Below are 25,897 nucleotides of genomic sequence, written 5' to 3'. Positions count from 1 at the left end.
ATAGAATTGCATAATAGAATAGTTAGATTCTTTTCTAATTATATTAAAATGCATGGTATAATATATTTGAATTAAATTGCATGTCGAGATAAATTTTTAAGTTAAGATAGGATGCAGATCCTAACTTAAAATAGATAATATCTCACTTTAGTTAGATTTTTATTTTTTAGCAATTTTTAATACAAATTTTTATAATAAAAAAATACAAAAATAGCATGAGTAGGGGGCCATTTGTTTCTTTCTCGGGTACTGTTCCTTTTCCTCTCTACTGGGCGATCTGCTCACTATTCATACCATCTCCTCTTATGCTCGTCCCGTGAGCTTCTACCGTCGGTTTGGCTCGATTTTTGGTGGGCTTCTTCCTCTGATTGCCTTCCATCTTTCCACCAAACAGTTTCATCTGGTTTGCCCCCCCAAGTCGCACTTGAAGAAGTCCTTTCTCTCACCTATTTCGGTGCCCTATTCTGCTGTTCATGTGGGCTTCGGGCTCATTCAAGGACTAGCGGTGGTTTTGTTGGTTCTCACCATCCCTCCTCGACCCTTTGCTTCCTTCCCTGGTATGGATTCTCTTCCTTTGCCGTAGAGGGTGTGCTGGAGAGTTGCTGGGCTGTTGGAGGGTTGTTTCTGTTATGGCATCTACCTTGGCCGAGAGAAGTGGCCTCCTTGTTGAGGCCCACCGTGGTGCTATGAGGGGTAAGGGGCTTAGCCCTCCTTCTTGTGCTGTAGAAGGTCAGCCTGCTGAGAAATCTGATCATCCCTCTCAACCCGGTGTCGAGTCTTTGCCGGTCGATGATGGGATTAGACTTGGACCGCAGTCGAGGCCACCTTGTGATGGGCGTTCTAGGGGCCATAGTCGTGCTTGTGCCCCTTCTAAGCGGTGTCAAGCCCCGGCTAAGCTGGCTAGCTCTTCAAGGCCTCCCCAAGCTCGATCGTGGGCCAATGTGGCGCGACTAGCAGCAAAGGGCTATGAGCTGTCTTTTGTCCCACCTTCTTCTATGGGCGAGAAACTTGTTGTGAACTTATCCAGTGAGGTGTTGCAGGCTGCGGACCCCAAGTGGAGCGAGTACTTGGTTGGTTACTTTGTAGGGAAGAGGCTCCCGTTTCAACTCGTAGAGGATGCGCTGAAGAATACCTGGGGGACTAAGCTGGTTGATGTATTGGCCGATGACCAAGGGTTCTTCTTCTTTCATGTTCTGGACCCTTTGTTCCGCAGGAAGATTTGAAATAAGGGCCTCTAACTGTAGCACGAGTGCCTCTTATCTTGCAACAGTGGAAGCTGTTGTTGGAACTTAAAAAAGATAGGCAGTCTTCGATCCCGGTGTGGATTAGACTCCAGAATCTTCATCTTGATCTATGGTCCACGTTAGCTATTAGTGCCATAGCAAGCTCCATTGATAAGCCCCTTTATGTCGATCAACATACGGAGGGCATGAGGAGAATTTCTTTTGCCCGAGTATGCGTGGATATCCAAGCAAAACAACCTAGGGTCTCGGAGGTTGTCGTGAATGTGGATGGAGTATCTCGTGCGATTGATGTTGAGTATGAGTGGAGGCCGATGGAGTGCCTCAAGTGTGGTGTGTTTGGCCACCAATGTGAGATCTCTCCCAATCCCTTTGGCCCGAGGACGTCACCGGTGCAGGCCAATATGGCTCTTGCTTCTTCGAACCTTGTCCAACCCCCTACCCCTGTTTCGGATGCCCTGGTGATACATGAGCAGGCTTGGAAGCAGGTCAAAAGCAAGAAGAAGAAGCCCCCTCCCCCAGTGGACTTCAGCTCGACCTCCCAGGTTAATACAAGCGATGAGGGCCATGCTCTGAAGCTTAAGGCTGTGGCAATGGAGAAAGGGTTGCCTTCTACTTCTCGCAAAGCCCCCGGAGGCCCCATAATTGGTCCGAATCAGGCTAAAGCTACCCTTGCTTCTATGGATGAGATAGGCAGCCCTTCGAAGACTCTCTATCCTGAGTTGCCCAGCCTGGGAGTGGTGGTAGGTGAATCAGTTGAGGTGGGTTGTTCTTCGGATGAGGAGCTACTCCCTCCAGGCCCCTCTTCGAAAGCATCTGCTGCTAACAACACACCTGAGACCTTACAAGACAAGCTACTTGCTCTCGCTCCTGACCCTCCCCCTCCGGCGATCCGTGTTACTTCGCCATCCATGCGGTGAAGTGTTTACAAAAGGAGGTAACCCTCCTTTCTTCCTTTTGTTTGTAAATATGTTTATAGGTTACTGGAATATTAGGGGTCTTTTTACCCCTCTCAGATAAGCAGAGGTTCAGAATTTTGTTTTGGCGAATCGGTTGGCTTTGATCGGTTTAGTTGAGACTAAAGTTCCCCATAATATGTTTGAAGTTATTTCTGGTAGTTTGATGTCGAACTGGTGTTGGGTGGCTAATCTTGAGCACTACCATCGGGGAAGGATCTAGGTTGGCTGGAACCCTTCCATTGTCTCCTTTGAACACTTCTCATCTTCAGACCGGGCGATTCATGGGAATCTCAAATGGTTGGATTTGGGAGCTATCTGTTGTGTCACTATCGTTTATGCTGAGCACTCCTTCACCTCCCGGAGACCTCTTTGGGAGGATCTAGTGCATAGGAGTTTTACTGTTGTGACTTGTTATGGGGCACTTTAATGCTATTAAGGACCCCTTGGACAAGCTTGGAGGTTCAGACTTATGGTTGCCGTGCTTTGATGAGTTTGCACAGTGTCGCGACCTCCCCGAAGTGGGTTGGACCACCTAAGGGTTCGGCTAATGGATTGTTAAGCCTAGACTTAACTCGGGCTCTCCCAAGCCCATACCAATTCGCGACTTAGGTTCAAGTTCTTAATATGCAAATGATGTTTATCATGGAGTCGCCACTAATCTATTTTTGGTGGGTCGATTAGAAACCCAAGTAAAGTAATGGGAGAATTACTTCACTCCTACGAACCAGAGATTGTGAGTTCGGGGACTTGGTTACACTAGATTTCTCTAATGCCCTTTCGGTACCATTTCTTTTTATTTGAAAAAATATTTTGCAGGCAGCTTGAATTGATTTTTAATTTATCATCCTAACATGTGAGGTGATCATGCAGATGCACAAACCATCAATTTAACACCCAAGAAAGCGATGAATAAATCGCAGGACTTACCTCATAGCAACGAAAGCATCTGCATTGTTAGATCAGAATTCACATCAACAGACCTAGATATGATTTCTAATTAACATGCAATTTCCCCCTTCTTTTTTTTTTGGTTTTTACTTACTTGATGGGAATCATGCAATATGCAATGTATGCTATTAATCTAACATGGAATGGCATGACGATGTTTTCTAAACTACATGACGTGAGTAAAATATTTTTTTATGTTTTCTTAATGAATATGCAATAATTAAATATGCAAATCAAAATGACCTAATTATAATGACGGGCAATTTTTTTAATTATATGAGCCTAATTCTACATGACGTGCACATGATATTTATATTCCTAAAAATGCAATTTATCCTAAAAATTGAAACTAATTTATCTAAAGACAAGTTTTTGAATTTTTCATGATATTCGAAATTAAGACAAATGCAAAAATTACCTAGCTAAATTAAAATTCCCTCCAATTTAAACTTAGGATTAAGTCATGCTAAATCCTAATTTAAACTAAGACGTTATTTTAATCTAGCAATTTCTAACCTAAGATGCAAATTGATCTAAACTTAAAATGAGACATGCAATTCTATTCTAAAATGCATGATGATTTTTGTTTTGAAAAATTCGTAATTTTAAAAAATTTGCACACAATTAAACATACAACCTAAAAACTAGCATCCTAAATTAATTAATTCTTTTTGGGGATTTTTGTTTTAAAAATTTGAAGTAAAAGTCTAATTCTAGATTGACACGTGCAATTCTAAAAACTAATATCCTAAATGCATTTTTTTGGATTTTTTTTTTATTTTTTTAGAACGAAATAACTAAATATGCTAACCCTAGCTCTAATCTGACTCACATTTTTTTGAATTTTTTTTTTTTGCAAAAACAAAAGTTAATTCTAATAACCCGATATCCAATCCAATCAGGATAAGATTAATACCCAAAATTGACGAACCATATCTCGCGCATGAGATCGGGTTGGTCAATTTTAAATTAAATCGCGAATCAAATCTCGGGCATGAGATTGAATTGTCGATTTTGCAAGAGATTATGAGTCGGATTTCGGGCGCGAAAATCGGACTCCTAATCCCTAATTTGATGGGTTATTTCACATTGGAACTTCAATCATGCATTAATGAATAATCACACTAAAAATATATATATAAAAACGAACTATAAACTGTATAAAAATAAAGATAAGATAATAATAATATATAAAAAAAACTACCTAATGTTCCCCTTTTGTCTTTTTTTTTTTTTTTCTTCTTTTCTTTTCCCACGCACGGCTTGCTCGTGGGTCTCCAAGGGGAAGCCGGTCGTCAGTCCGGAGGGGCAGCTCCGGCGTTCGGGACTCCGGCGAGGACCGGTGGCAGGTGGACCGATGAGGGGGTCCGGCAAGGGCGGCGGGCGGCGGAGCATGGGCGCTGGGCGTTGTGGACGCGGGGCTGGCGAGCGGCCAAGGCGAGGCGGTAGCAGCTGCGGGGCACCTGGTCGTCGCGGGTCGAGCGGGCTGAGCGAGGGCGGCGTTGGGGCGGAGGAGAGCGGGGCGGCCGGGACTCCGGTGCTGCGCAGATCGGCGACGGGCGGCGCGAGCTTCGAGCACCGTCGTCGGAGTTCGGGGCGTACGGCCCACTGGTGCGGGCGCGGCGGCCGAGTCGGTGGGCAACGAGCGGACCGAAGCGGCGTCGGGGTCGTCGCGTGGTGTGGGCGGAGTCGGCGAGCGAGGCACCTCGGCAGCGGGGGCTCGGCGAGGAGCTCGGAACTTCGGCGGGTGCTGCGGCTTCCGGCGTCCTATCGCAGCAGCGGTGATACTCGGAGATGGCGAGCGGGGCAGAAGCAGGAGCTCGGCTGCAGATCTCGTGGGTGAGCAGAGGTGCGGGCTGTGGTAGCTTGGGTCGATGCAGGAGCCTTCGGGGGGTTGCTGGTGCGGTTGTCGCGACCACAACAGGGGCGACGAGGGGCGGTGCGAGCTCGTGGGTGGTGCTCGCACGGGGGCGGCCGGCGGTGCGGTGGCTCGACTGCTGGTTTTGCGAGGGATTGAGCGGCGGTGGAGAGCAGTGGCGGTGGGAATCCAGCAGCGAAGAACTCCTAGAGAAGATGAACAGTAGGGGTCTTGTCTTTGCTTTTTTTTTTTTTCTTTTTTTCCCTTCTCTCTCTTTCCTGTCTTTAGTCTCTCGCCGTCCCTCTCTCTGTTTTTGCTCTTTTTAATCTCCTCCCTCTCACGTCTCACTCTCTGCTTTTTCCCTTCTTTTTTAATCTCCTCCCCCTGACTTCATATTTTCTTTTGCAAGTTCTCTCCACACGCTCCTTTCCTTTACTCGTCTGACCGAAAGAGAAGCCTTTCACAATGAAAATTTTTCTCTTTTCCTCCCCTCACAGACCTCTGGAATGAATTTTTTTTTCTTTCCCTTTGACGCGGCTTCTTGTGGTCTTATTTATAGGCCGTCCATTGCCAACTTTATTGTGACAAGATGCAGCCGGAACTTTTCCTGAATTTAAGCTGAACTTTGCCATTTTTTATCTTCTTCTCCAGACCTTTCTTTCGGCCACCACTCCGCTCTTCAGCAAGGAAATCTTCTTGCAGGCGCCTGTAGGATTTTTTTACGTCCCCCATTTTGTGCGTGTATGTGGGGTTCCATTACACTTGGTCTATTTTATGGGCCCTTCTCGCAAGACTAGGACGATTGATAGGGTCCTGATGAATCCCTGTTGGAGCCAGATGTTTTCCTTCTCGGAGGCTTCTTTTCTCGCTCCTGGGATTTCCGACCACTCTCCTATGGTGGTCAAGGTCGAGAACGAGGCCATTCAAATTCTTTGATTTTTGGATGAAGCACCTAGACTTTGAGACAATTGTGAAGCAAGTTTGGGACTCGCCAGGAGATGTGACTCCTATGTACAGGCTTGTTTGCAAGCTGAAGGCCCTGAAGTGTCGGCTTAAACAGCTTAATAGAGATTCATTTTCTAATATTTTCGTAAGGACTGCAGAAGCTAGGGAGGTTTTAAGTCAGACTCAGCTTGGCCTCTTTCAAGATCCGTCTAGTATCACGCTTGCGGACGTGGAGAGGATTCAACGCCGAGCCTTCTTGGAACTTCGCTCTTAGGAGGAGTCTTTCTTTAGACAAAAAGCTAGAATCATATGGTTGAAGGAGGGAGACCGGAATACGAAGTTCTTCCACCATTATGTCAGTAAGAGACAATTGAGAAACAGAATTCTTTCTGTGGTAGATTCTCTCGGCAACCAAATCAGTGACTCGCAGCTTGTCCAGCAGCATTTTATGGAGTACTACCAAGACCTCCTTATGCCTCGGGTGGAGCACGTTACTCCTCAGGTTTCGGAGATTCGGCAAATCATCAGCTCTCAGCTTAATGATGACTAGATCACCTTTCTTGCTTGGTCGTTCACCGACTTGGAGATTCGGGACACTTTGTTCTCTCTTGCTCGAGGTAAGGCCCCAGGTCCATATGGTTTCACGGTTGAGTTTTTTAAGGAAAATGGGGGACGGTTGGTCAGATAGTCACGACAGTCGTTATGGACTTCTTCACCTCGGGAAGAATCCTTAAGGAAATCAACAATACCATTTTGGTCTTGGTGCTGAAGGTGCCGAATGCAACTACTCTCGACGACTTTAGGCCTATTGTGTGTTATAATACTATTTACAAAATAATTACAAAATTATTGGCGAACAGGGTTGCTTCTGTGCTGAAGGATCTAGTGAGCTCGTGTCAAAGTGCTTTCGTTAAGGGACGCAGGATCAGGGATAACATCCTCTTGGCTCAAGAATTATTTTCTAACTTCCATTTGGAGCCTTACTCACCGAAGTGTGCTGTTAAAGTTGACTTTAGGAAGGCCTATGATACTGTAGATTGGCGGTTCCTTGAGAGTGTCCTCCTTACTTTTCGTTTCCCTGATTGTTTGGTTCAGTTCATCAAGACTTGTGTGCTGACTCCTCGATTTTCTATTGCGTTAAGGGAGCTCCATGGCTTCTTCCCTAGTAGGCATGGCCTGCGCCAGGGCGATCCCATATCTCCTTATTTATTCACTCTGGTTATGGAGGTTCTCTCGGGGATTCTCAGGAGGTGTTCGCTACAGCCGGACTTTAGTTTCCTTTGGAGATGTAGGTCTACATCCCTCTCACACTTGTTCTTTGCAGATGATGTTTTCCTTTTCTGTAAAGGACATGTGCCGTCTGTGACACTCCTCAAGGAAGGTCTACAAACGTTCTCTGCTTGGAGTGGCCTATTACCGAATCCAAGGAATAGTGAGGTGTTCCTGTCAGGAGGCTCGCCTTCCTTAAGGAATTAAATCTTGTAGGTTCTTGGATTCTCAGAAGGGAGCTTACCAGTTCGGTACCTAGGAGTCCCAATTATTACTTCGAGGCTAAGGAAGATAGATTGCGTTGTTCTAGTTAGGCACATCACCTCGAGGGTGAAGTCTTGGACTCATAGGTTTTTGTCTTTTGCCGGCCATCTTCAACTGATCAGGTCAGTTCTTCATGCTATTCAGGCCTTCTGGGCAAGTGTCTTTATTCTTCCTGTGGCAGTGCTGGACTAGATTGAGCGTATTATTAGACAATTCCTTTGGAGAGGCCCCGAGTTGGGCAGAGGGGGTGCTAAGGTCTCTTGGGATGATGTATGCCTTCCTGAGGCGGAGGGCGGTCTTGGCATCCGCAGATTGCATGAGTGCAACAAGGCAGCCATGCTCAAATATATCTGGATCTTGTTTTCAGACAATGAGTCATTGTGGTGCAAGTGGATCCATTCCACCTTCTTAAAAAGAAAGAATTCCTGGGTCACTACAAAGCTGACTTCTTGTTCTTGGGCTTGGAAGAAGATTCTTCAAATCAGGACAGAATTTCGGCTTAGCTTCTTTTGGATGATAGGTGTTGGCCTATCAGTGTCACTCCAGTTCGACAACTGGCACCCTAGGGGCCCCTTGAACTTATATTTCTCAGATCCGCTCATCTACAGCTCTGGTCTCTCTAGACAGGCCTTGGTGGCTGACCTTTTCTCTGAAGATGGCCAGGTTGTCAAGACAGTGTTGGAGTCTTGGGGTTTGCCGCTTCCTTTCTTGTCTGGAGACCAAGATTGTTTTTGCTGAAGAGAGAGTTCGTCCGGCATGTTCTCGGTCGGCTCGGCTTGGGAGGCTTTAAGGCGGAAGAAGACACGTGTCAGTTGGTATTCTTTCATTTGGAATAATGATATCCTACCACGGTACCAATATCACCTTTGGCTCATCACCTAGTGTAGGCTTCCTACCCAGTCTTTCCTTATGACTTGTGGTAGGATTGATGATACTTCCTGCCCTTTTTGCAATGTTATGCCTGACTCTATAGATCATCTCTTTTTTGGATGTCGCATTACGGCTAGTGTTGCTTTCTTTTGGGCGGCTAGGTGTAACCTTCCTTGGCGGATTAGACCTTGGCTTGATAATCTACGTTGGGCCATAACTATGCTTTCAGGCAAGGAGTTTTATAAGTGTGTTGCTCGCTATTCTTTTGGTGCGATGTGCCATATTATTTGGAAGAACAAAAACGGCATTCTCTTCAGGGGGGGAGCAGGTTTCTATTCTGGCCATGAAGAAGCATCTCCTTCAAGTTGTTAAAGACAAGGCGGTCACCTTCAAGAACGTGGAGGACTTCATCAAAAATAGAAGGTTGCAACGCTCTTGGGATGTTGACCCCATAATCTTCTCTAGGGATCAGACTTAGAGTTTTTTGGCCGGTTTGGTTGCCTTTGGCTGCCCACTGTGCTTGCCGCCTGGCCTTTCTTTGTTGTTCTTGTTGTAGCCGTTTGGCTTTTCTTGCGACTTCCTTTCACTCATTTAGAGCATGTTCTTCATGAGTGCAAGTTTTGTAGCCATCTCGTTTGTACAGTTTGGCTTCCCCAATATATTGCTTACTTTTACCAAAAAAAAAAAAAAAAAAAAAAAAAAATCATGCGCATGTCATATAGAACTAGGTTCATGAAATGCATGTCATTTAGTGATTGTTGCAAGGTCCATTTAATTAGAAATTGCCTGTCATTAGAATTAGGTCATTTGATTAAATTGCATTGCACATAAATTAGATTTCATTAAAAAAAAAAATCCTAAAAAAGATTGAGTGATTGCGAATCACATCTAGGGCTTTTGATGTAAATTTTGAGCTAACATTGCATATGTTTTCGTTGCTACGAGGTAAGTTCCGTGATTTGTTCATTGCTTTCTTGGGTGTTAAATTGGTGGTTTACGAAGCTGCATGATCGTCACATGTTAGGGAAGTAAATTAAAATTAATTCAAGCTGCCTGCAAAACCTTTTTTTTTAAATAAGAAGAAAAATGTACCAAAAGAGCGTTAGTGAAAGCTAGCGTAATCAAGTCTCTAAACTCTGGCTCGCAGTACTAACTTCGGATTCTAATCGACCCACTAAAAATAGATTAGTGGTTACTCCTAATTAAAAATCAATTGCATATTAAGAGCTTGAATTTAAGTCGCGAATTGGTATGGGCTTGAAAGAGCCCGAGCTAAGTTTAGGCTTAGTAATCCATAAGCCAAACCTATGTGCACCCGAAATTTGGTCGCGACATGTATTAAATTCACCTTCGTAGTGATGGAAATACCGTTGTGTTCTTGATGTTGTGTCTTTAATGTGTGACTAGAGAAGAACTTTGTGTATCCTACCATTCTTGGTGATCGGTGGAATTTTTTGGGCCATTTCTCATTTTTCCCATTTTTGATTTTCCACGTAAAATATTGGTGATGTTGTTGACTTTTTGTCTCCTTTACAATTCGGCATTATATTTACTTATTGCGAGATTGTATCAGCCGGTCATTGTCAGGGTTAAGTCAATTTCGATCAGTTTAGTTTTGAGAGAGATATTGATCTTAGATTGGGTTGGTTCTTGGTGAAATGTTGATTTGGGATTGCGTTATATTTACTTATTGTGAAGTTATGATATTTGTAATGTCATTTTCTCTCAAGTCCGTCATCTGCAAGTTTCACTCATATTCAATCGACCTCCGATCATGAGGCTGTGAATAAAAGATATTCATACTTAAAGATGATTCCCATATAGGCAAGAGGATGTTGTTCTTTCGAGTGCACGACTGAAAAAAAGAGTTGTTTGCGAGGTTCGGGTATCAGAGGAACGAAAGGTTTCCGACATACGGGGACATGGTCCCCGCCAAGTATCGTCCATCTAGGTTCAAGGCGGTGACACGTTGGTGTCTGATACCACAAGTGACTCCAGTCCATTGGCAGAAATGGAAGGAATCATTCCAGGAGGCCAACGTTGTCAAGAGGGACCTGAATTCCTGCAGAGCAATTTTATCGGTCTCGTTCCCTGGAGCGCTACAGGAAGCGAAGCTTGCGATCACCAGCTCCAGGATCAAGATGGCAGGGAAGGTGACTGAACAGAAATGGCTCAAACTCATTTTTGGGTTTACTAGTGTCGGTGAGGAGATGCTGGGATAAGTATGGTGGTACCTGACTTGATCTGAAACATTCCTTTATAGAGAAGGCCACAGGAGCTTGGAACCATCGAAACCTTGAATAGGCCGCAGGAAGATCAGATTCAATCAATCGGATCCCTTGCCGATGTTATCCACAGATTGAATCATTTCGGGGAGGACACGCTGAGACATCTACTGGCACTTGACTTGACCTGAATGTTTAGAGTATAGAAAGTGTCGGAGTGCGTGAATCTTAAGAAGCAATCATGAAAGTGTTGAACTACTGCTTCGAGCGTGGAGCCTGAGAGGAGATGAAAAAAAACAGAGAGAGGGTGTGAGACCGAGCGAACAGGGGAGAAGGAAAGGAAAAAAGGGTTGCAACTTGGTAGTCCCGAATTCGAAGGCTGAATGTTATTGGAATTGACCCAAATTTGAGTATGTTGTTTGTGAGACAGAGGGCCCATGAGTTGATCAGTTTCGTCCTTTGAGAACTGTCTTCATCCTCCATTGGTATTAATTCACCTTTGTAGTGATGGAAACACCGTTGTGCTGTTGATGTTGTGTCTCTAGTGTGTATCTAGAGAAGAACTTTATGTATCCTACTATTCTTGATAATTAGTGAAAGTTTGTGGGCCGGCCATGGTTTTTCCCTCTTTAGGTTTTCCACATAAAACTCGGTGTTATTGTTGGTTTTGTCTCATTTATAATTCAGCATTACATTTACTTATTGCACAATTGTATCAACTGGTTGTTGCTAAAGTTAAGTCGATTTCTATCGGTTTAGTTTTTGGGGAGATACTAATCTTGGATTGGGTCGATTCTTGGTGAAATTTTGATCTTGGATTGCGTTATATTCACTTATTGTGAAGTTATAATATCTGTGGTGTCCTTTTCCCCTTAATCTGTCGTCCGCCAGCTTCACTCACTTTCAACCGACCTCTGGTCACGAGGCAATGAATGAAAGATGATTCATACGTGAAGATGATTCCCATAAGGCAGAGGATGTTGATCTTTCGAGTGCATGATTGAAAAAAGCATAATTAAAACATTCGATAGAATCTTCGCTCTTTCTACTCTGTTAAAATGTCGGCTTCGATTGATCTTGTTCTTTACAAGAGCCTACAGACGATTTAGAGAGTAAACAACATTAATCAGTACTTACTCTAATCACCATAACTAGACTAGGCTTTAAAATATTCAGACAATTGCAAGAAAGCAGACCTTTATACAGCTATTACCATATGAAGCTAAAGCTCGAGTTCTCGTCACTCGTGCCTGCTCTTCATCAGTTTGCTCTGACCAGAGCTCGAGCTCAGGGCCCATGCCTCCCATCACTGATGGAGTTAATGAAACCAACCACCAAATTTTCTCCAGTTGTCCGGCACTGAAAGAAGAAAAATATGCACTAGAGCGAAAGAGACGCTGAAGGACTCGGAAGCTTGCGGACAACGGACTCGAAGCTCGCGTGCGATGGACTTGAAGCTTGTGGATGATGGGAACTAAGAAAGAAGACATGATGACAGACTGAAGCTTGCGAGGAACAGGCGAGTAGCGGCTAGGACCGGGCGAGGAGAGGGTGAAAGCCATTTGCTTGAGCAGCGGAGAAGAAAGAAAACGTGAAAAATTGAAGGAAGAACCATATGCCAATTCAATTTGGTGATTTTCTTCATTTTTTTACCTAATCTTAAATTTCCGATAAAATTGCCCCAGTACTAATCATCGGAAAAATGTTTGCCGGTGACTATAGACCCTTATTTAAGATTAACTTGATCACTTAAAGACCTTATTTGAAACAAAAGCCACGTTTAGTCATTTTATAAGAAAATGATTTGACTTCGAGCCCTTATATGAAATTTTTCTTAGAGTTTAGAATGTCGTTCTATTTTAGAAAATTATGAGAAATTTATATGTGAATTCATGTATCAACATTTAAATATTGTGAAAACTTTAAAAAAAAAAATGAAGTGCTTGAACCATTTGTTTTGTATTAAATGAAAATTAAAAAGCCAATCCAGATAGGCGTTCTTGCCTTGGTGCTTATACCTTCCCCTAGCGGATGAATGAATATAACACGAAACCATACATTTACATGGGAAATGATCGGTAATCGGAAATTGCCACTAAGGACTATTCCAAAAAAATTGAAATTGGGAATCGTCTATTAGTTTCATGGACTCACCCGGGAACAAGACCTATCCGATTTCCGAATTGATCCATAGAACCAGTCGAAATGTCCTTAACAAATTCATTCCCAGGTGTTTTGAATAGTTGACAAGTGCAACTTCAATCCAAATTGGCATCATTAGCTTTTGAAAGCCATTGTGACTCACCTCACTGGAATTGCTTTGGACCACAAGCCAATCCTCCTCAACACCTATGGTAAACAATTCCCTGGCCCATCATCTCCTTTCGGAGTTGTAGAATGTTAGACCAAAGACGCCTCTAGCACCCAAGTTATTTGCTCGGTCATGGGACACACCCTTTGGAGGTTCCCCTATTTTTCATCTAGCCCACAGAATCCAACTCACTAAAAAGAGCTCTCAAAAACTGAAATTGAACTCACTTTAGTCATCTCTAGGCTCTAATATAGCACATAGATGGTCTATATAATTTTTTTTAATGTTATATATATATGTACCCGTATGGTTTTGGGTGGGCAATTTCACATCTGTTCGCCGATTCAGGTAGATATGGTTTAGTTTTGGGTAGTTTCCAATTCTTTTACACACCTCTAATTTACATGTCTTGCATTTATATTTTTAAAAAAATGCAATCCAATGTGGTTAATTTAATAAACTTCTTCTATATTTGGGTAATTAGTCTATTGGTGAAAGGATCACATATCTCTTAAGAGATCTTTGATTTACGACACGAGTGAGCCTTTGAACGGCTCATGCTACGATACCTAACTGCTGCATATCTGGTGTAGAAGGACTTCTTGATTATATCATGTTGATCGGGCTACATCCACGAGCTCGCTAATTTTCAATCTTCGGATCAGGATAGTAATTATGGCCCAAACCAAATGTCTTTTAGTGCATGTAGAATCATTATGATGGGGCCCAAAGAGAACTACCGGTATTGATAGTCTCTCCCCACCTTGTTCATTATTATTAATGCAATCGAGTCATCCTATTAATATTGTTCAACTTGGCTAAAGAAAAATACTAATGCGACATTTTAAATATTTTCCCTCACATACTTGATGATGATGTGGCTAAAACAGCACTATTCCAAAATCTGATTTTAATAAATTTTTTGTTTAAATTAAATGAGAATTAATTTAAAATTAACAAAAAGAATTTTTTTTTTTTTTTTTTAAAGACAAGAAGAAGAATAGCCAGGCAGCGAGGGCTTCAATTTATGTTAGTCAAGTTAGGTGGAGTTTCGATTGCACCAATTTGATAAATTTTAGGATTTTTTAAAATAATTTTTGTATGTTTTAGTACTTAATTATAATTTCGTGATAAGTTTTAAGATTTTCACTTAACATGTTTTTTTTATTAAAAAAAAAGGAAAATGTAGCTCCTTTCGAATTTAGTTTAGGTCCTTCAAGAATAAACTATTTTTGGAAAAGCCCCTCGTTAACCGAAAAAAAAAACACGGTGGAAGCGAGCTCTCAAGTCAAGCAGATGGGCGAGTACCAGAGAACAATGGAGGCGGGGGATGACCTCGAGCTCTCTCTCCTCTCCAGGGCCTTCTCTTCCTCCCCCTTCTCCATCTCTCCGCCTCCCGTTGCAGGCAGCTGCCGGATGGCCCTCATCGTCGCTCGGCATCGTAGCTACCGATACTAGCACCGAATCTTACCTCTTGGCAATTCTCGTGAGCAATGGCGTCGCAGACTTCGCTTTCAAGAGAGTTCCGAGGGATTACTACAATTAGTCATTATAGAAACATTGAACAAACTCAGATTTGACACCTGTGAGTATTTGCATTGAAACTTGATACAAAGTACTTATACATAAATACTCATAAATCTAGAATTAGATTGGAGAGAAAAGCTCCCAAGTCTAAAATTGGGAAATCAAAGCTCCCGGATCAATAGCAGATTAGGATTAATTGGTGCAATTTTGAATAATTTGGAGAGCTAAATTTGCACTAGTTTAGGGGGTACAAAAACTTTGCTCTGGTCTTTCTTTGTGTTCTTGATTACGAGGGATAGACTCTGTGTCATAAAGAATTGGTTAATTGCAAACCCAAACGAGTTATCTCGATGTTTGAGTCGTGTTTACCTGTCTTGTTAAAAATTATCACCTCTAATTTCAAAATGTGAATGGATGAGTATGAGAGTATCTATCATGTTCCAACATAATATTTATTTTTCTTTTCCAATCAATAATTCTGGCTATATTGATATTCTATTCATATCTCCTATTCACATATTTTGGTCAAATTGATTACATTTATATGTTCATTATCGAATATGTCCGGTGTTGTCGAATATATCATTTTAAAAAATAAAAATTCAAATACTTTGCCGCAATCCCTATTAGTAAAATTTTCTTTTTTTGAATAAACTCGTTTAACTGGTGACACGAGGCATGCAATCTCTAATCCTTTTCTATAGATCGAAAAGAATAACCGGCAATTATTTACTACCCAAATTTGCTCATAAACTTCCATAGACTAACCCCTTAAAAGGAATTGACCCACTAAATTGGAAAGGATAGAAGTAAAAGCTGTTCTCAATTATGGAACTAGGATTCCATTCCTGGATTCTCAAGACAGATCATGGAATAAGCAGAAAACTGAGCCGTTGCGGAACCGATTGGACAGTATCAGTATCGACGTTGCTGTCTCTACTTTCCCAGAAAAGAAGACAGACAAGTTGGCTGAAGGACATAAGAAGGAAATCCATCCATACACTACAGGAGTGCATGGAGACCCTTCCATCACAGCCTCAAGGACTCTCGGAAGGCTCTCGTTCTCGACGGATGGTTTCATAGGATCTCACAACAGCGTGACCGGACCCAAGTACATATAGATGTCTCATAACAGGAAAATAACCATAGGAATAGTCCAAGTCCATGTTTTATTTATTATGCAGAGCGTGCTGGTTTTGCTTGCTGACCAACCAGAAGCTGCTGGTTCCGAGGCTCACCAGCTATCAAGCTGAAACCCCTCAAAGTCCAAGGCCCTCCCTGGTAGCTCAGTTATGGACGAAGGACTTCGCGGATGCCCAAGCTAGCCCGCCATTGACATGGAAAGAGCCGCCTGGCTCTAACAAGCTATGTCGTGCCCGCCTCTATTTACAGTTTCCCCCCGTCCCACTCAAAAACCGGAGGTGGAACAGGCCGCCACCTCGCACCTGTCCCCTGCAAAATATGAAAAGAGAAAGGAGGATATATCGATCAGGCTCTCAGCAATTGTCCCGATACTTGTTATCATATGAGCCGATTTACTAAACCCAAAGATATTGTGGAACAGCGGAGCATGCTAAGGATACAAAATTACAAGCATATGGCGACTTAAAAAGGTGCTTTACTCGGTGCAGGGCTCTGTATTCTATCCTCATGGATGCCGGTTTTGAGAAACTTGTCTCTGATTGAGAGCAAGTCCCGTGCAACTCCATTCATGTCCTTCCTGTCTTTCGGTGATTCTGCTGAGCAAATTAATCCGATCTCAAAAACCAATATCAGACATTCGGCTTGGTCAATTCCACAGTCTCTCCATATCCCCTCCTTGTCCATGCTTTCGCCTACTTCCCCACAGAAAATCGACTGATCCAAAATCCCCATTGTTCGCTTTGACAACACTGACTTGACGAACTTCTGAAGGTTAAAATTCTCTTTAAATATGTTGTCTGTTGGTCGTCTTCCCGTGAACATCTCTAACAAGAGAATTCCGAAACTGTACACATCCCCACTTGTTGATGGACGAACGCCCATTCCATATTCTGCCAGTCCAGAAAAAGTTCCTGTTAGCTCGATTACTCTACAAGGTCATTGAAAATCTTTTGATTGTGTGGATGTAAATGTAATTGTGATCTTTAGAGCCGTACCTGGAGCAATGTAACCCATGGTTCCCTGAAAAGCAGAGGAGCTAGGATGACCCGAAAAGATGTCTTTGTTAGAATTGAAAATGAGCCTCGACAATCCAAAATCACTGATGTGAGCCGTGAAATCATCGTCGAGAAGAATGTTGCTTGGCTTCAGATCACAGTGGATGATTGGAGTTCGGCACTGGTGGTGAAGATAATCCAAAGCAGAGGCCACATCGATCGTGATGTTCAATCTTTGCAGGAAGCTCAAAGGTTTGAATTGCATGTGTTCGTCGTTTGGGTGCAACCAAATGTCCAAGTTGCCGTTTACCATGAACTCGTATACCAAGGCTTTGAAGTCATTACAATGGGAGTCAATGCTCGAACAAGCAGTCAAGATCTTAACAAGGTTACGATGCCAAATGCTGCTGAGTGCTTTGCATTCGGCCAAGAAGCCCTTGAAAGCTCCTTTCTGCTGGAGATTCAAAACTTTGATGGCCACGATTTTTCCATCGGGACCAAGAGTTCCTCTGTACACATTGCCAAAACTACCTGAACAAGAGTTAAAAATTATTGCAGTCATGCGACGTGGTACTACTGTACGAACTATGAAGTGTGTTCACTCATTTGTTGTAGTTAAATGTTCATCTACATATAAAAATTACCTGAACCAATCAATTTGCTTGAACAGAATCCGTCGGTAGCTTTGAATAGAGCATCATAGGAAATTCTCTTGTGAAAATGGCCGAAGGAGTGGGTAGGCAGATGTTCCTTCTTCGAGTTTCTCAACCAGAAAAGAGATATTAAGGACAGTAATGCCACTGCACAAGAAGCGCAAATGATTATGTCCACCACCCACCTCGAAGGTCTATGCTTTATCGATCTCGGGAACGATTTTGCTGGACATGAAGGCAAACGCAGTTCAGGTATGCCCCCACATAGCTCTGGGTTGCCATCAACTTCGAAGGCACTAGTGTTTCCAAATATCCCACGTACAGGTACTTCGCCTTCGAGATCGTTGAAAGACAGATTCAAGAATTGCAGCGATGACGACAAGTTAGCTAAAAACTCTGGGATTTGCCCTGACAGGTTGTTATTGGAAAGGTCGAGAAAACGGATGCCTTTTAACCCCTTGAACTGAGGAATGGGTCCTTGAAAATGGTTCGACTGCATATACAGCTCTTCAAGTCCCAAACAGTTGCCCAAAGTTGTAGGAATCTCACCTGAAATTTGATTGTATGAAACGTCAAGAGAAATGAGGTTCTTTAAGTTTCCAACATCGGGTGGCAGGGGCCCAGACAAAGAGTTGTGAGATACATTCAAAAGTATTATGAGGGAGGACGGTCTGATCATGTGGCTAGGAATGGTCCCAGTAAATTTGTTATGACAGAGGCGCAGATCTAGCAGGGACTTGCAGTCGCCGAGGCTCAAAGGTATGCTTCCTTCTAAGCTGTTGTTGTACAAATACAGACGTATCAGACCGGTGATGTTACCTATGGTCGAAGGTGTGTGTCCAGTCAACTTGTTTTGGGCCAAATTCAGAGATTTCAAGTTTGATAGCCTCCCAATAGACATTGGAATGTTGCCTGTTAGCATGTTATCGTCCATAAATAATACCTGTAGACTAACGAGGTTTGCAATTGCTTCAGGAATTCTCCCACGAATTCTGTTTGTCGGCATTTGTAGCCACTCCAGCTGGGTTGAGAAGTTACTGACAGAAACAGGCAGCTCGCCTTCGAACTGGTTATGTTGTAAATCCAGCATTTTAAGGTTGCTGCAGTTGGCCAAATCAGCAAGGAAACTTAGACCGTCGGTTGCGCCGCTTCCGAGAAAATTAGACCCAAGGCCAAGCCAGCTCAAGTTTCGAAGCCCTCCGAAGCTGGCCGGGACATATCCGGTGAAGTTATTAGAGGGGATATCAATTTTTGCTAAGTTGGTGACGTTGGAGAGTGAATCGGGAATGGGACCTGTGAACTGATTAGCTCCCAGAAGCAGCATTTGCAGATTTGGAAGCAGAAGGCCTATGTCTCTCCTGATACTACCAGAGAACAGGCCTAGGGTCAAACTTATGGTATTGAGGGATGACAAGTTGTAAAGGGCAGAGGGGAAGCCACCTGTCAGCTGGTTTTGACCTGCCTGAAAAAATTTAAGCCTCGTTTGGCTTATAGAAATGGGAACTCCTCCTGTCAGGTTGTTGCTCAATAGATCAAGCGTTTCGAGGTTGGAAAGGTTTCCTATGGAAGCGGGGATTGGCCCTATGAGATTGTTGAACGGAAGGGAGAGCGTCTGGAGTTTCGACAGTGACCCAAATTCGGAAGGAATGGGATTGTGGAGACGATTATAGTCGAGCTCGAGAGTCACGAGGCTAAGACACAGGGAGAGATTTCTAGGAATTCCACCTCCTAAGGCGTTGTGGCTCAAGAGCAGGTTTACAAGCCTAAACAAGCGCCCGATTTCAGGAGGAATGAAACCATGGAAAGAGTTGTTTGCGAGGTTCAGGTATCGGAGGAACGAAAGGTTTCCGATATAACATGGTCCCGGCCAGACCTCGTCCATCTAGGTTCAAGGCAGTGACTCGTTGGTGTCTGATACCACAAGTGACTCCAGTCCATCGGCAGAAATGGAGGGAATCATTCCAGGAGGCCAAGGTTCCTGCAGAATCATCTGTTAAGAGGGACCTGAATTCTTGCAGAGCAATTTTATCGGTCTCGTTCCCTGGAGCGCTACAGGAAGCGAAGCTCGCGATCACCAGCTCCAGGATCAAGATGGCAGGGAAGGTGACTGAACAGAAATGGCTCGAACTCATTTTTGGGTTTACTAGTGTCAGTGAGGAGATGCTGGGATAGGTATGGTGGTACCTGACCTGACCTGACCTGAAACATTCCATTTATAGAGAAGGCCACAGGAGCTTGGAACAATCGAAACCATGGATAGGCCACAGGAAGATCAGATTCAATCATTCGGATCCCGTATCGATGTTATCCACAGATTGAATCATTTCGGGGACGACTCGCTGAGACATCTAGTGGCACTTGACTTGACTTGAGTTGACCTGAATGTTTAGAGTATATAAAGTCTCGGAGTGCGTGAATCTTAAGTTGCAATCATGCAAGTGTTGAACGACGATTTGAAATTCAAATTGCACCAAAATGAAGTCGTTTTTGTGTGTCTTTGCTGAGTCAGCTTTCCGGCGAACTACATAAGTGAGAAAATAAATAAAAAATTACCATGTAGGATTTCGGGGTTCACCGAATGTGACATTCAAATATCCTATTTTTTCATAAAAAGTGGCTCGTGTTACTTTTGTAATTTTTGACATTTAAGTGTTTAATTGTACCAAATTTTGACACTTGAGGTGTTCTTTTACCGGGGAAAGGCCCAATTTCACATAATTTATTTGTATGTTCTTGCATTAAGAGTTGGTGCCCTTAGTCGAATTTCTCATAGTCGCGACGTAACGAATTCAGGAACCAACAACGACAGCTTCGGTCAACTCGTATGCTCTGATCATTTCGATGAAGGAACTGATAAAATCCCATCCCTGATGGTGCAGCGGGCATCACTGGATTTCGGATTTGCGATCTTATCGGGTTACAACGAATAGGGTTCCAAGTTCCAACCAAAGGCTCAAAACTGAAGGACTACTATTCACCGAGGTTGCTAGTGGGCAGGCCTGTCAGTCGCGGTTTGAGTCATAAAATTGACTGAGACGATGGTGGAGACGGTTGGAATCCCATGGCTCCCCTTGAAAAAATGCGTTTTCATGAAACATTTCAAAAAGAAGAAAGAAAAAAGTGCTGCCGACATGGTCAAAGTGTGCGAACGCCGAACGGTCTCATCACCCGTAGCCCCCCTCTTCACGGACTTTAGCGGGAGAGAGAAAAAGAATAGCATGCTTACATAGATTTTTAATATGTTTTTTTCCTGGATACCAAGCTTGCCCGGGCCTTCCATATTCAAAGTCAATAGCCACCCGGAAAGGACTAAATTTGGCAGGGATCTCCATCGACCTGATTTTCACGAACGACACGCTTCGCCTGCTCCCTCCCCGTGTCCACTAGCGCTCCTGTCCAGAGCAAAGAGAAGGCAAAAAAGCGCCGCCCAAGCAGCATGAGCGGGCTTCTATTTCTATTGCTACGCAACAATAGAGCATAATAGCATTTTGCGCCCACAGCTTACCAAAGCAAGTTAGGAAATAACCATGTGGAAAACAAGGCAGGGATTCTCTACAATGACACCATAGACCAATTGAAAGGGATGTAGCGCCCTTGTTTTGGGTAAAACATGTCATGGGTTCCATATTAGAACCTTATCGATTGTATTTTTTTTTTACAAAAAATGCTGTCATTCATGGATGGTCACTTGGGGTATAACCATATTTTCATCTCCAAAGAGGACGAGGCAAAAACAACATTCCCTTGTCCAGGTGCTGTTGGACGAATGGACTATTCTGCTGGCAGGTCATGCCCTTTGGTTTGAATAAGGCGTCAGTTACCTACCAGTGAGCGATGAACCTCATCTTCCAGCAGCCAATTGCTGGCTTTGAATAACCAGCCTAGCAAGAAGTTCAATTTTCCATAACATAAGGGAGTGGGGTTGCGCGCGAGCCAAGTGACGTAGGTGTACAGAGCCTAATTATGGTATTACAGATTTGTTTGAGACATCTTAACTTCAACAGCTTAGTGAAGTTAAGTGAAAAGACTTGGTTAGGGGTATTACCACCAATTTGTAATCTATCCTTCTCGCCATAAGCTTCTGATCTCCTGCTGCCTTATCCCGACGTGATAATATATTTATTTTCCAATCAATGTCTAGGAAACATTGTTAACACATATGTATTCACTGGGATCTCCGAGGGTATCCGCCCAGTGGTGGCACTCTTTCTTACACACAAATCCTCAGGAAGACAAGCAGTATTCAACATACACAGTCCTGCTATGATTAGTCTAAGAAGCCAATTCCAACTAGATTTGACCCTGACATCCTGAGAGAAAAACTCCGCGAGGCTTTCTCGATAGAAAGAGTTGCATGCGAGAGACATCCCAATTCCGTGTATGCGGTTAAGCAAGCCCTGCCGCCAGCTTCCACCTTCGTTTTCCCTAGCCCTTATATAGTGTTAAACCCTGCCCTACTAGGACATTAAATTAACAATTTCATTTCCTTGGCCTTCTAGGTTGACTACTACGACTACATGCACATCTAGTGCAATGGCTTGGAAGCAAGCTACCTTGACCATCTTCCGAAGTTCTAAATATATACTGATCAAAGGTCGTAAGGGTGGATTGCTCTACATTCAGCTGTTGCATGCTAGCTTGTAGTTTAGGGGTATATATAGTCAGGGTGCCCCTTTCAAAAACTTGATTTATATAAGGTAAGCTTTTTGGAACCCTAGTTTTGGAGTTTTCCCCAACCTATACCTTACTAAGCTCTTACCTTTTTGCATCGCACTACCGCATAAACAATGGATTTGCTGGGCTGGATGAGCAACCTTCTATCTGGCCTCTGTACCAGTAGTGGAGTGGCTTGCTCCTTTCAATCGGAAAAGGAAGATTGAGCAAGGCAAGGGAGAAAGAAGTGGTCCCCTCTTCTCTGGTAACCCGCCGCCGGTCATATAGAGCGCGTTCTTAATGAAATGAGCGGACTTGAATTAGCGGTATAGTATTATATGAGATCCGCGTATGGTAGAAACTATGATTTGATTTCCAACAAGATTATGATATTAAGGTAGATATTCCAGAATTTGAAGGAAGAATGCAATCGGTTGGTTTCAAAATGCCTATACATCTCATGTGTTATATGAACGGGGTACAAGGAGCAGCTCTTTTCTTTTTAACAGAAAGCAGTGATGAATGGGACTTTGGAATATAGCGTAGGAAAAACGCCCTGGGTCTCTCAATACAAAACTACTAGGAGGCGAGCGGCTCCTTTTTCCTTTTCTCCGAGACTTCCCTTTCTAGTTCAAATAGGTCTTTATTTCAGTGAGCTTGTCTCTTTTGTTGTGATTTTCGGTGTGGGGATCGTTATGACTGCCAAGACACATTAGTAATCTCAATCCGCTTTTCCTATCGTGCTACAAAAGGCCAATGAAAGCCTTTCCAAAGGAATTAGGTTAAGTTGCCTACATGGTTTATTGATGGAGTGAAATTCATGTGCAGTTGATTCAATAACAGTAGCAACCTTTATTCTATTCAAAGCGCTTACTGATTCAATTGCTAGTGGTGGTTTACTCTTGATTCATGGGGCTAGGCTACGCCCGCAGCACCCCATGGGAGTTCCACTTCCCGAGGTCAAGGAGCCTACCCTCTTAATGGTTGGGGATGAGGATACTTCTAATGGATCTTCAGGCACGGCCACGGAAGTCAATCCGTTTGCTGCTACAACCGTCGGGCTCGAGAGTGACAATCTCGTTGCTTGAAGACAACAGACAGATTGAAATCTCGTTGCTTGAAGACAACAAACAGATTGAGGAATCAAATAATGAGTTGATGCAGGCTATGATCCAACAAAAGGCTATTGTTCTCAAAGCCGTGCTTTCGGATAACCAAAGATCTATGGAGTCGGTCGGATTGAAGGGGCCAAGTTGCATAATTGTTTTGGCTTATTATACTTCACTTGCTTGCGCGACTGCCACTCCACTCCTCTTTGCTTTCAAAAGAAAATATTACTTCACTACCTTTCTCTGAGCTCCTAGGCAACGGATTCTATCCATAAAAACCTTGGCTTAGTACCATTATTGTAAGCGGCGGATGATTGGTATGCAAGATAGGTTGCAACGGTTTCACATTCATGTGAATCAAGAGATTGGTTCGGGTTTTGGAAGAAGGAGAAGAAGGAACTGAGCGATCAACCGCTATCTAAGAGAAGAGTTGTAGTTCTTCTATCGAAAAATGGCAAGGGGAGAAGATGTAGCAGCTTGCCTAGATCTCGGATTTCCCACGTAGTCCGTGGTCAAACCAACGATTCTCTTCTCAAAGGTTTAGAGAGTCTTTTTCTTTTTTCCGGTATGTAGCTCCGCGAGCAAAGAGTGCATCATCGGGGCAGGGTGAAAACGAAGATAGGATCATCATCACGGCCCTTTTTTTCTTTGTTTTTTTGTGTCCTTCTGAGACAAATTCATTTCAAATAAAGGAAGGCTGTCATGATGAAGAAAGGCTTGCCTTATTTCCGGGGAAGAGAAAGAGGAAAGAGAAAATGGGCCAAATCGCCTTATAGAGAAGAAACTCTTAGGGAATCGATCTAGACTAGATGAGATGCCGCTGCCATTCAACTAGCTGCCAGAACGAGTAAAGGTTTCCTTGGGTCGGACGAAGATTGGCCCTCAAGTGCAAAGGCAGAAAGGAGCTTGACAGCAAGATCCACCCGTCGAGCAGGGACGAAAGTTGGCCTTAGTAATTCGACGGTGCCGAGTGAAAGGGCCGTCGCTCAACGGATAAAAGTTACTCTAGGGATAACAGGTTTCAATTGCTCTCGCACCTTTATCAAAAAATCGCCTCTTACGGCGATTTTTTTTTAGGAAGAAAGAAATGAGTCAATTGCACTACTCACCTCGTTACATTGAGTCTCTAGGTCAGGGCCCGCTTGTTCTACTTCATCCCTCTCATTACTCAGGGATGGAAGTTCGATCCAATGAAGCCTTGAAGGAAGAAAAACGTCACTTTGCCTTACTGTTTTTCTATTTGGGAGAGAGAGAGCGTAAGAAGAAAAGACGTACGTTGAATTGCAAAACGTTGTCTTCTCTCTCTCTCTCCTCCCTTTTATACCTTCCCCCTCCACGGGCCCTATTCCCGTGGGCCGGGCCTTTTGGGCCCAGCATGGGCGGACGGGCCTTAAGCCCATCCCCAATTAAAACCATCATCTCCCACTCGCACATGGTGGGCCGAACAGGATTCTCTTTACCTCTCTTCAACATTCATACTGGTGAATAATCCGTGCGACCAGCATACTTTGAGAGCTCGTTGCTATACATCTGTTAGGAATATATAGCAGCTCATAATGGGTGTCACACTCCGAGTAGATTTAGTATGGAGTACCCTAGATCGATCGATCACATTTATATCTCCCTTGATCTCTTTTAAATAATGATATATTTATATTGTATTCACAATTATAATTATCACAAAGACAGTCATAATTGGTCGACCAGTGAATACAAAACCACAATGTGATTCTCCAAAATCGATCTTCCTCTTTCCTTCAAACTCTCAATTTCAGTCCAGCTTGCTTTTCTAGAAATGCCCCATTAGATCGAATCATCTCATGACCATTGGCAACACCCTAAGATAGCAAACACTAAATAGAAATCTTGAGAATAAGTAAGAGTCCTAAGGGGACTAAAAATTGAGGAACTCTTTTCATCAAGAGTCTCACACGTCATAAAAGTTGATATCAAACTTTTTGCCACTCTTATTGGTCGTCTCATGCATACGTAGTATGAAATACGTATTACGGTATTAACTCCTTTCCCATGGAGCGTATGTCTACACTTTTCAATACCGTACAGATGATAGTTCAGACATATCTAATGTCTAACTTGAGTTCACATATCTACTCAATCACAAAATTCATCAGAACTCACATCTGGCATCATAGACAGATAAAGTAAAATATGTGGGGTATTTTACTTTCGGACATCGTAAGTATTATGTCCTCATCTTAACACTTAGTTAAGGCGACATACGTATTTTAAGCTTGAGCTCTCGATTATCACCTAGATAATAAGCTTAAAATCAGTCTCATCTCTATTTATCACACAAGAAACGAGGCGATTACCCATGTGAGTGGGCTAATCTTTTATCTGTCCGACATACTTCTCAACTTAAAATAATGCACCGAGCATTAAGATGCATAAAGATCATACAAAGATTCATAGGCATTAATCAATGAAAAACAAAATTTCATAAATGAGAACAACTCAGGGAAATTACAATTCAGTACATCAGACTCTACGCAATCCTAGAGATTTTACATGACCACAAAACACATATCTAGCTATTAGCTTTGTTATAGGATCTGCTACCATTCTATGCGTAGATATGTACTGTAAGTTCACATCCTTTCGTGCAACCATATCTTTCACAAAGTTATACTTGGTATCTATATGTTTGGTCTTACCATGATATTTTGGATCTTTGGTGTACGTTATAGCTGCTTGGCTATCACAGTTAACCAATAATGGATTTGCAGCTTTCTCAATAACACCTAAATGATCCAAAAATCTCTTAAGCCAAACTCCTTCTTGTACTGCTGCTGATAACGCTACGAACTCAGCTTCAATCATGGATAAGGCTATGCACGTTTGCTTCTTACTACTCCATGATATGGCGCCATTGCTCGAAGAAAGCAAATCCCGAGGTAGATTTTCTT

The 25,897-nt window shown here is 43.1% G+C and overlaps 4 protein-coding genes across 4 annotated transcripts; 2 read left to right on the top strand and 2 right to left on the bottom strand.

Annotated features, from left to right (window-relative positions):
- Window positions 1-4,505: 4,505 nt before the first annotated feature.
- Window positions 4,506-4,991, top strand: LOC120293560 (spidroin-1-like). The gene has a single exon (XM_039313235.1). It carries the CDS (start codon window positions 4,506-4,508, stop codon window positions 4,989-4,991), a length of 486 nt encoding a protein of 161 aa, XP_039169169.1.
- Window positions 4,992-6,653: 1,662 nt separating this feature from the next.
- LOC120293559 lies at window positions 6,654-8,222 on the top strand. The gene is made up of 3 exons (XM_039313234.1): window positions 6,654-7,332; window positions 7,453-7,606; window positions 7,694-8,222. The coding sequence occupies exons 1-3, from the start codon at window positions 6,654-6,656 to the stop codon at window positions 8,220-8,222; spliced, it is 1,362 nt and encodes a 453-aa protein (XP_039169168.1).
- A 7,800-nt stretch (window positions 8,223-16,022) lies between these two features.
- LOC120293558 (probable LRR receptor-like serine/threonine-protein kinase At3g47570) lies at window positions 16,023-16,912 on the bottom strand. The gene is made up of 2 exons (XM_039313233.1): window positions 16,556-16,912; window positions 16,023-16,450 (listed from the first exon to the last, which is right to left on the bottom strand). The coding sequence occupies exons 1-2, from the start codon at window positions 16,866-16,868 to the stop codon at window positions 16,023-16,025; spliced, it is 741 nt and encodes a 246-aa protein (XP_039169167.1). The 5' UTR covers window positions 16,869-16,912.
- Window positions 16,913-17,658: 746 nt separating this feature from the next.
- Window positions 17,659-19,090, bottom strand: LOC120293557 (putative receptor-like protein kinase At3g47110). The gene is made up of 2 exons (XM_039313232.1): window positions 17,852-19,090; window positions 17,659-17,757 (listed from the first exon to the last, which is right to left on the bottom strand). The coding sequence occupies exons 1-2, from the start codon at window positions 19,088-19,090 to the stop codon at window positions 17,659-17,661; spliced, it is 1,338 nt and encodes a 445-aa protein (XP_039169166.1).
- Window positions 19,091-25,897: the final 6,807 nt, after the last annotated feature.

The sequence above is a fragment of the Eucalyptus grandis genome, chromosome 5 (genome assembly GCF_016545825.1).
Source record: "Eucalyptus grandis isolate ANBG69807.140 chromosome 5, ASM1654582v1, whole genome shotgun sequence".
NCBI classification, from domain to species: domain Eukaryota; kingdom Viridiplantae; phylum Streptophyta; class Magnoliopsida; order Myrtales; family Myrtaceae; genus Eucalyptus; species Eucalyptus grandis.
This window is presented reverse-complemented; position numbering and strand designations above follow the sequence as displayed.

Coding starts and splice junctions, on each gene's coding strand:
- LOC120293558 (XM_039313233.1), bottom strand. CDS start 16,868: ATGGTAAACGGCAACTTGGACATTTGGTTGCACCCAAACGACGAACAC. Junction 16,451..16,555: donor CATGGGTTACATTGCTCCAG/GTACGGCTCTAA, acceptor CTGGACTGGCAG/AATATGGAATGGGCGTTCGT.
- LOC120293557 (XM_039313232.1), bottom strand. CDS start 19,090: ATGGACGAGGTCTGGCCGGGACCATGTTATATCGGAAACCTTTCGTTC. Junction 17,758..17,851: donor CCCTCATAATACTTTTGAAT/GTATCTCACAAC, acceptor ATCAAATTTCAG/GTGAGATTCCTACAACTTTG.
- LOC120293559 (XM_039313234.1), top strand. CDS start 6,654: ATGGACTTCTTCACCTCGGGAAGAATCCTTAAGGAAATCAACAATACC. Junction 7,333..7,452: donor TGTGACACTCCTCAAGGAAG/GTCTACAAACGT, acceptor TTGGATTCTCAG/AAGGGAGCTTACCAGTTCGG. Junction 7,607..7,693: donor GGCCATCTTCAACTGATCAG/GTCAGTTCTTCA, acceptor GCGTATTATTAG/ACAATTCCTTTGGAGAGGCC.
- LOC120293560 (XM_039313235.1), top strand. CDS start 4,506: ATGAGGGGGTCCGGCAAGGGCGGCGGGCGGCGGAGCATGGGCGCTGGG.